Source organism: Chaetura pelagica, unplaced genomic scaffold (assembly GCF_000747805.2).
Source record: "Chaetura pelagica isolate M959 unplaced genomic scaffold, ChaPel_1.0 scaffold104, whole genome shotgun sequence".
NCBI lineage: Eukaryota > Metazoa > Chordata > Aves > Apodiformes > Apodidae > Chaetura > Chaetura pelagica.
In genome coordinates, this window is record NW_009953786.1 from 9540211 (window position 1) to 9550793 (window position 10583).

The following is a 10583-nucleotide window of genomic DNA, read 5'->3' on the forward strand; positions in this document are numbered from 1 at the left end:
TCCTCAGCAGCGCGGGGCGGAGCAGCCTGCGGAAGGGGAAGCGCGAGAGCAGCGCACCGCCCCAAGCTTCCCTTTTCCGGCAGCTCCGGGAGTCACGGAGTGTCTTTGGTTGGAAAAAACGTCCAAGATCATCTAGTCGGAACTGAGACCTAACAGCGCAGGCTCACCGCTAAACCATGTCCCTAAGCACCAGGTGCACATGCCGTTTAAATGCCTGGGCAAATTATTCCAATGCTTGACGACCCTTTCAGCGAAGAAATCCTTTCTAATAGCTAACCTAAACGTCCCCTGGCGCAGCTTGCATCCATTCCCTCTGGTCCTGTCACACGTCATCAGGGAGAGGAGGCTGTCCAGAGGCAAGGAAAATAAAGCACCAAAAGCCACCTACTTCCAACGAATAAAAGCAACAGGCAGACGGGGGGTGCGTCCCGCAGCCGGGGGCTGGGAAGGAGGGAGCGTTGGTGCCTTCCCACCTACCTGCAGAGCTGCAGGGGGCTCTCCCGGTGGCAGGTACGGAGGGTGCCCGAGCAAGCTCTGGAGCCTACGAACGAGAAGAGACTGCGGTGCAGACAAGGTTTCGTGTGCTTGTTCAGTAATGGGCAAAGCTCCCTCCTGACTGCCTTCGTGTGCACCCAGTTCGCCCCAGTCCTGTACCAGAAGTGGGCATCATGTGGTACAGTTGAGAATTTGGAGTTGGGTTTTGGTGTTGCATGAGCCACAGCTCTGGGCAGTCTCCAGGCTGCTTCTAGCTTTGATCCGTAATGGCAGCGTAGCCCTTTCGTGGAAGGAAGATGTAGAAGATTCCTATAATCTTCAAATTACAAGCATAGATAGTGTAACAGAAAAAGAGGCCTCTGCTGTACAGGTTACGTAACAGTAGGAGATGGAAAACATCTTGTAAAGAAAATATTTTGCATTTTATTTTTAATCTGGAAAAAATGTAGAGATTTTTATAACCATCTACACAACTTTTATGTTTGTAAGTGCTGAAACTGGTCTTTCCTCACATAAATGGTGCTGCATTTCACAGAACTGTTTTGAGTTGGACCTTTAAGATCGAGTGCATCCATAACCTAATTTTACCAAGTCCAGTGCTTCAACCATGTCCCTAAGCACTACATCTATACATCTTTTAAACTGCTCCACAGATGGAGATTCAACCACCTCTCTGGGCAGCCTATTCCAGAGTTTAATTACCCTTTCACTGAAGAAAGTTTCTTCTAATACCCCATCTAAACCTCCCCTGTTGCTACTTGAGGCCATTTCCTTTTGTCCTATCCTCATGTTACTAGGGAGAAGAGATGCACTCCGACCTCACTACAACCTCCTTTCTGGTAGTTGTAGAGAGCAACTATCAGTTGGCCATGCACTTATCTCCCATGGACATTTAACCATATGAAAAGAAGCACTTCCTCAGCCAGGTCGTTGAGCTGTGGGGCTTCAGTTCCTTTTCAAAACAGAATGCACAAACCATCAGAGGCCTGTGCTTTTTGCAAAATGCAGCTTTCTCTAGCTGCCATCTCAAATTTTCCCATTGTTATGAATTAGCCTAAAGGTCAGAAAGCAGAGTTTCAATTCCCTTGTGCACCCTAAGTGTTTTAAATAGACATCTCCCATCTCCCTTTAAAATGCCACCACCAACACAGATTTAAGCTATATTGGACGGAGTTCCCTTTTCTATTCAAGCTGTGTAATGGCTGAGGTTCAAGTTCCACTGGACTCTGCTTTCTAATCCACCACTGAGATTCCCCTCAGAACTGAAAGAAATGCACTGCTGCTGGAGCTGCCGAACTCACCTGAGCCTCAGCTGAGATGCTGCTCACCCAGCTGTTGTTTCTTGCAGCCATGACTCCATCTACTCTACTGGTGTCATGCACATCCTCCCTTTCTGACACAGGGAGAGCTTTCTCTCTGCTGACATCTCCCTCTCTCTGCACTGCTGCCTCCCCTCCATCATTCTAAGCAGTTCCCTGAAAACTAGAATTGAAAATGTCCTGAAAAGGAAGATGTGCACAAGGAAAGAACAACAACAAAAAAAATCCCAGTTACTGGTTAGTAGCTCAGCATTCACTCAAGGTACAGAAAATACAAGTTCTCCTCTCAGGACTGCTTCTGTAGTTCACCTTAAAAGCTGTTAGGACTTGCTTTCTGTGTCTCCAGTTCTCAAATTCTTCTGATTCTCATCTTACGCATCATGAGATGCATAATTCTTTGTTACTACACAGGGACTTAGGGTTTTTACAAATGTCTAGTATTTACTTGTGTCCTGGTTTGAGCCAGGGTTAAGCCAATTTTCCTGATTTTTTTTTTTTTCTTCAGTGAGCTTTCTTTTAACTAGCAACACTGTTCTGCTAAAGCTGATAAGGCAGTGGAATGTTTTTCTAACTGCTGGGGCTTCAAGGTCGCATCTTCACTCTGCTGGCTCAGACACTACGGGGGGATCGAGAGCATTGTTGTCGGACCTGAGTCAAATGCTGACAACTTGCAAGTCTAAACCTTAGAACCAAAATTCTGTGGAATTTTTGCTTTTTAATTCTTAAAATTATGTGCAGGCTGGATTTTTCCTGGTGCTCATGAGAGCTTGTTTCCGTAGTTGTGATGTCCGTGGCCAAAATTCAAACAATAAAAACTGTTTTAGTAGTGGCAGCCATTTTGTCAAGTACAGACATAAGCACTGGAAATAAACATAACACTTTACAAGAGAGAACACTTTACAAGTAAAAACAGTTTACATAATTCTCTTATTTAAGTTTTTAAGTCCTACATTTACTACAGGAGCCTTGTTATAAGTTTAAAATTTGATTTGGTACCTTTCCTACCAAGTCCTGTATTATTTGCCTGTATTATTTGTGTTTGTGTACACACACATTTAGGGTATTATTAAAGTAAAATCTGTGTACATTCAAACTAAAGTACAATTGCAACCCTTTTAATGCTGAACTCAACTGAGCTCATATAAACCAACTATACTGAATATTTAGACAAAGGGCTGTGATGATTTTTCTAAATAAGAGAAACAATTACAGAAGATACTTTTGTCTGTTTCCAGATTTGGCTCCATCTTTTTTCTGATTGTTTCTACCTTTTCTCTTCCTGCACAAGTAAGGAGGAATGGGTTATTACTACAGTAAATCAGAATAAAGCATAATTTCAATTACTCTTTGAGAAAAGAAATAATGACTACTCTGCCAGTGCAGAAAACAACACTAAAATGCCTTACTTAAAAATAAATAAAGAGAATGTTTAGTAAAACTATTTGCCCTTGTTTTCCCCAGCTCTTTTGTTTTTTCCCACTGTACATTTGTAGTAAGAATTCTGATAAAATCCTGTTCCCACTCACTGAGCTCAGGAATTAACTTTTTGTTTGCATGAGAAACATTTCAAAAGTTAGATAACTTTTTTTTTTTTTTTTTAAACAATATAGCTCAGATCAAGGACTTGAAAAAACACTATAGGAAAGGGGAAGACAGAACAAAACCTTATTGATACAAATTCTTCCACCTAAAAACATGAATACTATTCTGAACAAAAAATTTAAATCATGTGAACCTTGGATGCAAAGACTTTAAAAAATCAAAGACTTTAAAAAATATTAAAAGCATCAAGTATGGACACAGTAAGAAACCTAAACATTTTGCTTATAAACTCAGTGTACAAACTCTATGTCAAAGAACTAGAAAGTACGATTTTCTGTGAATGTATGAATGGAATGCAATTATCCTCTTTTAAGCAATCTTAACATGTTTCCTCTTACACTAGGAAAAATATTGCATGAAAAAAGCAGATCATATTTTGAATCAAATGAACAGTAACTTTTCCAACACTAAAATGAAAAAGTGTATATGTTTTTAAAATGCATTTTGTGACACAAAAATGTAACAGACAGGAGCTATTTTTATTGGTTTTACCTGGGTTTTTCAGAGCCAGTTAAAAGGTGTATGCTATTGTTAATAGAAATATATAAACATTACATATTATGATTTTTTTTTTGCCTCATTTGCTTAGGATAAGTTGCAATATCTTTTGCTACTTCCCAGAGTGATCAGTCAATTTATTAGGGTAAAAACATTGATTATTTTAAACAACAGAGAAGTTCAGAGGTGTATATCCTGTGAGAGGTTTATATCCTTATAAGAACTACAGCAACAACAGTATTTACTTTTTATGCAAGAGAGAAAGTAGCTGCCTTCATGCTGAGCTATTCCTTTCCTTTTTCTTCTTCTGCAGTGGAGCTTCCAATTTTTGCTTCTCTGAAGGAGTTTTTCTCTTTAATTTTGGTGGTTTGGCACTTTTATCAGTCCAACGCACTTTTTTTCTCCTGACTATTGATGAAAAATCATCTTCATTTGCTGAAAAGAAGGAAGAAATTATTCACACTGATAGTTATGCTCAGCAGGCTTTGTGGCCTAAAAAGGCAGAGACTTATTTGTATACCATTTTAAAAAAAGGGTTATACATTATTTTTTATTTAAAGTGGGATGTGCCATTTATGCTAGTTTTGCCTGTGATACAAAAATACCTAATGATTGAACTAGGCCTCAGGCCTAATTTTGGTTACAGGAAGACAAGGCATGCAGTTCTATCAAACTGTTTATTTTTTACTTACCTGTCTCAAACACTTCAGAGTGTCTTCCTCGGTATGTTATTCCAGTAACAAGAAACAAAACTTTCATATAACAGAAGTGAAAAGAGGCTTGTCCTCCAACATACATGCAGGCTTGAGACACTCTCAGATTGGTAAGGATATCTGCATCACTTGCCAGCATCCTGATCCCAATTCTTCAAGATACCAAAACTTTTTTCCAATGCACATAGTAAAAACTTCCCAGTTAAGAGTATTTCATTTCACAGTCACATAAACAACCAAAAATACACACAGTTCTATTACCTTGAGATGATTCTGCAGCTTTATGAGAATTTTCTTTTGTTTCTGAAGCTGGGTTAAGCCATACTGCAAGACATGTCAGCCTAGCTTTGGTATTGACTTCACACAGCAAAGATGGCACATCTTTAATCTGAATAGAGAAAAAGATTACTTATAAATTATTTTATTTATTTTTAAACTTATGGAAGTATTTAAAGTGAGAAAGGATCTTACTGCCCGTCTTCCACTTAGGCACTTTCTGGTGCCTAACAAAGTTTAGAACTAGAGACTGTATTACCTGTTAACAGCCCCATTGTTACAATCCTATTCCTGGTAACATTCCTCAAAAAAACCCTCCCAATGGCTTTAAGAATGCATTATGATAAGCAGTTATAAGTGGGTTTAAGGCATATGGGGATAAGCTTAACAGGATGAATAACTAGATTAGTCACAGGCACTCCCAAAAAATCTTTCACGATTTAAGAGGTTTCTCCAGAGTAACAGGTATTTTTTGGTGTAAATAATTTTGCTAAAATAATTTAAACTAAGTTATTGCATCATATTGCTTTCTCTGGATTATAGTAGATCCTTTATTACTAGGCATAAAAGAAAAAAAATCTAATTATGATTTTAAAAGACAAACTCCAGAGCAAACAACACACATGGGAAACTTTAAAGGTAAGACATGATTCTTTGTTGAACTGTGCCCTGAGAACTGTTTGAAAATACAGGAAATAAAAGTACCCAGTACATTAATATGTTTGAACTGTTCAAAAGGACAACTTTTTCCCCCTACATGAATAACCAGTCTCCCCCCAAACCACAGAATTTGTGTTTTTAAGAGTGGCAACAGTCATCAATATTACAAAAATCCACAGGAGTCCTTATTACAAAAATAACTGGCTAGACAGTCTTAAGTCTGGCCAGGTAGGTCTAAAGGGAAGCATGACTTTACACAAAGGGGAAAAGAGATCTCCATAATATAACCAAATTTTAGAGTTTGTTTAAGAACAAATTGCATAGCTACAAAAATATACCAGTGCATAAAAACACGTGCACAGAGATATATACATCTCTCCTGAACATAACATGGAGGATGATCAAGACTTGGATTTCAAGTAAAATTTTCTCAGTGATTTCAAATTAATCTTTATAACACCCCTTTCTGCAATTTTGGTTGTCTGATATTTTTCCATAAATGTAACAATCAGTGTAATAGACCAACCTTATTAAGATCCAGATTCCACATTTTAATGTAACCGTCACTGGATGCAGTAACAATAACATGTTGTCCTTCTCTTTCAAAGCTAAAGATATCTTTTATTCTGTGAAGAAAATGTAATACTTTGTGACTTTATAGCATGGCAGTTCACTTCAGAACAGTAAGCTGACAGTAATTAAAGATGAATAGGAAACAGTCTAAGAATAATTTTCAACAGAAAACCCACCAAATGGCAGGCAGAAACTTGGTATGGTAATCCGGTTTGAGTGCTGTCATTTACAGCAGGAACACTTGGCTTTGCTAGGTTTGGTAGGATTCAATTCAGAAGACTTCAATACTATTAACCACACAAATGATACTTCAGATAATGTTTTTGTGTTTTGATTAATTAAAATCAGCATGGGTGGGGGCTCTATTTCAGGTCTTGCAACAGAGATGAGGCTGACCCAGAACTGCCAAGGGGGCAAATGTCAAGAGGACTGACCAAAATAAACAGAATGTAACCAGGTGTCTTACTACTAAATTTGGCTGCCCAATACAATACAGTTTTTGTTAAAGGAGCAGTGGGTAACCTGTACAGCCATTTTCATCTACCTGAGGAGCTCTACAGACCCCATTACAGTTCTGATAAAACTTTGGGGAAGGAAGGGGGTAAATTAGACTCTCTTCCTGAAATAAAAGATTAACACAGATCCATGCCAATATACGAAGATACTACATTTAAGACACATATCTATAATCATCTTATCTTTACAATCAGAATGGTCTGGGTTGGAAAGGACCTTACAGTTCCAACCCCCCTGCATGGGCAGGGACACCTCCCACTAGACCAGTTTGCTCAGAGCCCCATCCATCCTGTCCTTGAACACTTCCAGGGAGGGGGCATCTACAACTTCTCTGAACAACCTGCTCCAGTATCTCACCATCCTCACGGTAAACCTAAATCTCCCCTCTTTCAGTTTGAAACCATCCCCCCTTGTCCTATCATTAATCTCCCCGATAAAAAGCCCCTCCCCCACCTTTCCTGTAGGTCCCCTTCACATACTGGAAAGCCACTATAAGTTCTCCCCGGAGCCTTCGCTTCTCTAGGCTCAGTATTGTATGCTGTACTTAGATCACAAATTCAGAACTGTAATATTTCTAATGCTATACCCTGTTGTTACTGTAACATACATGGAAAGCAGAGTACTTGTGCTTATACTAAAAGCCAATAAGTCTGTGCCAAATTTGGAATTTAGCACATAATTTACTTCCTATACTGGAACAAAAACAATAGTAAAATATGTTGAACATTACAAATCATTGAACTTCACTGAGTACTCAGCATCACCATAAATATTTAAATAGTAAACAAATATAAAATACCTGTTTTCATGAGCTTTAAATTCACACAGGCATTTTTGGGAGTCACAGCTATAGAACCTTATGATTTCATCATCTCCAGCTATGGCCAGGATAGAATCCTTGGAATGGAAAAAAAAAGAAATGCAAGTGTGTTTAATTTCATGGGTTTCAAATGAGTTAATTTCCCAGCACCTTTCTTTTTTGTACTTACTGTAATAAATCTAAGTGAAGAAATTCTCTTCTCTATCGTGATAGTGCCAGTGATTGAAGCTGTATCAAGTTTGTAGATATCCACTTTATTTGTTATCACGGTCACATACTTCTCTCCATCAGGGGACCATTTAATTATGTGGGCATCTGTACATATTGATACATTTGCATACACATGTACACAGTTTTTTGCATTCTGTATTTCATGATAATCTAAAAAGAAGAATCTTTAGAAGCTGCTAGACATTGTTTTCTACCTAAACCTGAGAAAAATTCAGGAAAAAAATCAAGTAGCCTAGAAAAAACAAATAAAATTATACTTTTAAATGTTTATTTCCGTTTATCACAAGTTTATAAAGTAAAGAAGTAGAAACATAACACATTTATTTAGATGTCCTGACATCCAATTTCAAGGTAAAAAAAAAACACTTTAGTATCATTATGTTTTCCTTCTGGTAAATTATCATTAAGGATACACGCTTATATATGCTTGCCTGCATGTGTAAAAAAGACATTGTGGAAGTTGCTTGCATCTAACTGACTTGTTGGTTAATTCAATCTGCCTTTTTTTTTTTTTTTTTACCCTCCCCCCCCCCCCATCTAATTTCACTTTGTAGTGAATTTAGACTGATAAACTTACTTTGCTTTAAGTTTTTGATAAAGGCTGACCGTCCTTCCACAAGATTCCAAGTTCTAAAAGACAACAACAGATAATGTGCATTCCAGTTAAAAACAGCAGAGTGAAACTGCAGTCCTATCTGCTGACATGAGGCATCCAAAGGAAGATTTTAAGCATGTCTATGCATTTTGTTCTCTTTTTAATGCAAAAGAAAGTGATGACTTGTTTTATCGCTTGCAGGTTGAATTAGTGATATTTATTTTATAAACCACAGTTTGCAATGCAGAGCCTAAAAGGAGTCAAATACCAGTATGTCCTGTTACAATACTATTTTAATATATTGAAAACATATATAGAGCAACACGTACACACTACGAGTGAAAAATTACTCTTCTCACACTGAACAAAACCTGACAGCTTTCAGAAATTCAAACAAATTGTGTTCCAAAATGTAACTGTATTCATACATCTACAAGTAACTACAGAGTCAAGAGCATAACAAGGGGCTGGGAACAGCAAGGAGTCTTTCTAAAAGACTTTAAAACATTGCTACTGCCTAGAATTTGAAGACAAACCTATGGATCTTTGAACCATTTGATGTCCAAAAATGTTTTGTCAGTGTTTAGCCAGATGGAACTGTCACTTGTAACAATCTGCTGAGAGTTACTGAATTGTGATTCTCGGCATTTCTCCATCAATTTAGACTCACCTTAATGTTTTATCTGTTCCTACTGACAAAGCTAATTTCCCAGAAGGATGAATAGAAAGAGATGTCACATGGCCCCTGATTAAAAAAAACCACACAAATGTATTAGCCACATGTATTATTTACAAGGAAAATGAATATGAAAACTCATGTGCATATACAGGTTTAAGAAACTCACTTATGAGCCCTAATGGATTTCAGGCATTCCCATCTCTTTGTGTTCCAGATACAAATTAGTCCATCTTCAGCCCCACTCAGTAGATGCGCAGTACCATAGAACTCCAAACAAGTTATTGTGCCTAAAAATCCAAAGAAGAGCTATTAACAAAGTTTTACACACTGAACACAGAGAATGTATTAATTAGCAGAGAAGCTTCTGGCATCAAAACATGCCAGCTACTACCCTTCCCTTGGGCAAATCTGAATTACTTCCGAAGTATTTCTTCACAAGCCCCACCCTGGCAATCTTTTTGTTCTGTTCAATCACTCAAGTGCTTTGCCAGCCCTCCTAGAGCCAGCCATACACGCCTGAACCCCATCTGGTCTGCTCCTGAAACAGCAGTACTTAATCACTGTGCTGCAGGTAACACAGAGCTTCTGTCATTGCTACGGAATGCTCCTATGTCAAAGCTCAGCTCTTGACACGCAGGCGAATTTATTGCTGCTTCCCATGAGCACCACTTACACACCATGTGAGTTGAACACAGGTACCACATTCAGTCTAGCTCCGTGTACTTCTTGGTTAACAGGAGAAAATGGACAATCAGGATTAAGCTACAAACGACCCAAACAGAGCAGCCTGCTCTCACACAGACAGACATTATGCATGGCTCATGTACATTTGTGACAGGAAAAGGACATGGGGGAAAGATGGTTCTGCAGAGTAGGCACAGTCTAGATAAACTGCCCAGTAAAACTAAAATGGCTCACGAGCCACTTGTGAGCTGTAACTTCTTGAACAGTTAAGCTTAAACATGAATTGAAAAAGCAGCTATATTTGTGGGCTAATACCCAAATGGATTTTTTGATGTTTATGCTCAAAAGCTTCCTTGTATCGTTAGGCCAACGTGGCTGCAACAGCATCACTAATAAAGACTTATTAAAAAAAAAAAAGATCACCTAAAAAAGACTTATTAAAAAAAAAAACACAACATTTTTCTTCTTCTGGTAAGGGCTAGTTTTTCAGCTCTAAATTTCTATCACTAATGATGTTCTGTGAAGAAAAGCCCCCCTACCATTGTGCTGCAGCAGCGCCCCGTGTTCTACCCTCTTTTTCATGTCATAGATTTGGATGGTCTCATCCCTGCTCCCCGTGACCACGTATCTGCTGTTCACTGCGACCACCGACAACGAGGCAGAGTGGGCGTGATGTGTAAAATCAGGAACGACTGCCCAGGCCTGTCGACGAAAACGCAGAATAAACAGGTTTTTCTGAAGGTGATCATCTTTGTCAGCCTTTTTTTTTTTTTTTAACAGCAAAACCTAGAGAGGTGTGTGTGTCAAATGCAGGCAGTTAGGCCTGTGCTGGGATCTCCTTGAGTTAACGTGCTGCTGAAGAGATCAGTGTGTCCCCCCCCCCACATTTAAGCGTGCCCTGCCCTCAGGGCAGCACCCACCC

At 38.7% G+C, this 10583-nt stretch overlaps 1 protein-coding gene across 1 annotated transcript in view; it reads right to left on the reverse strand.

Annotated features, from left to right (window-relative positions):
- Positions 1-4030: 4030 nt before the first annotated feature.
- PAK1IP1 (PAK1 interacting protein 1) overlaps positions 4031-10583 on the reverse strand; it is a 10361-nt gene continuing 3808 nt past the window's right edge. Inside the window, exons 3-11 of the mRNA XM_010000989.1 lie at positions 10201-10363; positions 9144-9264; positions 8969-9043; positions 8281-8333; positions 7642-7787; positions 7452-7549; positions 6090-6189; positions 4889-5015; positions 4031-4349 (exon numbers count right to left, since the gene is read on the reverse strand). Of these exons, the coding sequence (XP_009999291.1) occupies positions 4189-4349; positions 4889-5015; positions 6090-6189; positions 7452-7549; positions 7642-7787; positions 8281-8333; positions 8969-9043; positions 9144-9264; positions 10201-10363 (1044 nt within the window). The 3' untranslated portion in view covers positions 4031-4188. The remainder of the gene's footprint in view (positions 4350-4888; positions 5016-6089; positions 6190-7451; positions 7550-7641; positions 7788-8280; positions 8334-8968; positions 9044-9143; positions 9265-10200; positions 10364-10583) is intronic.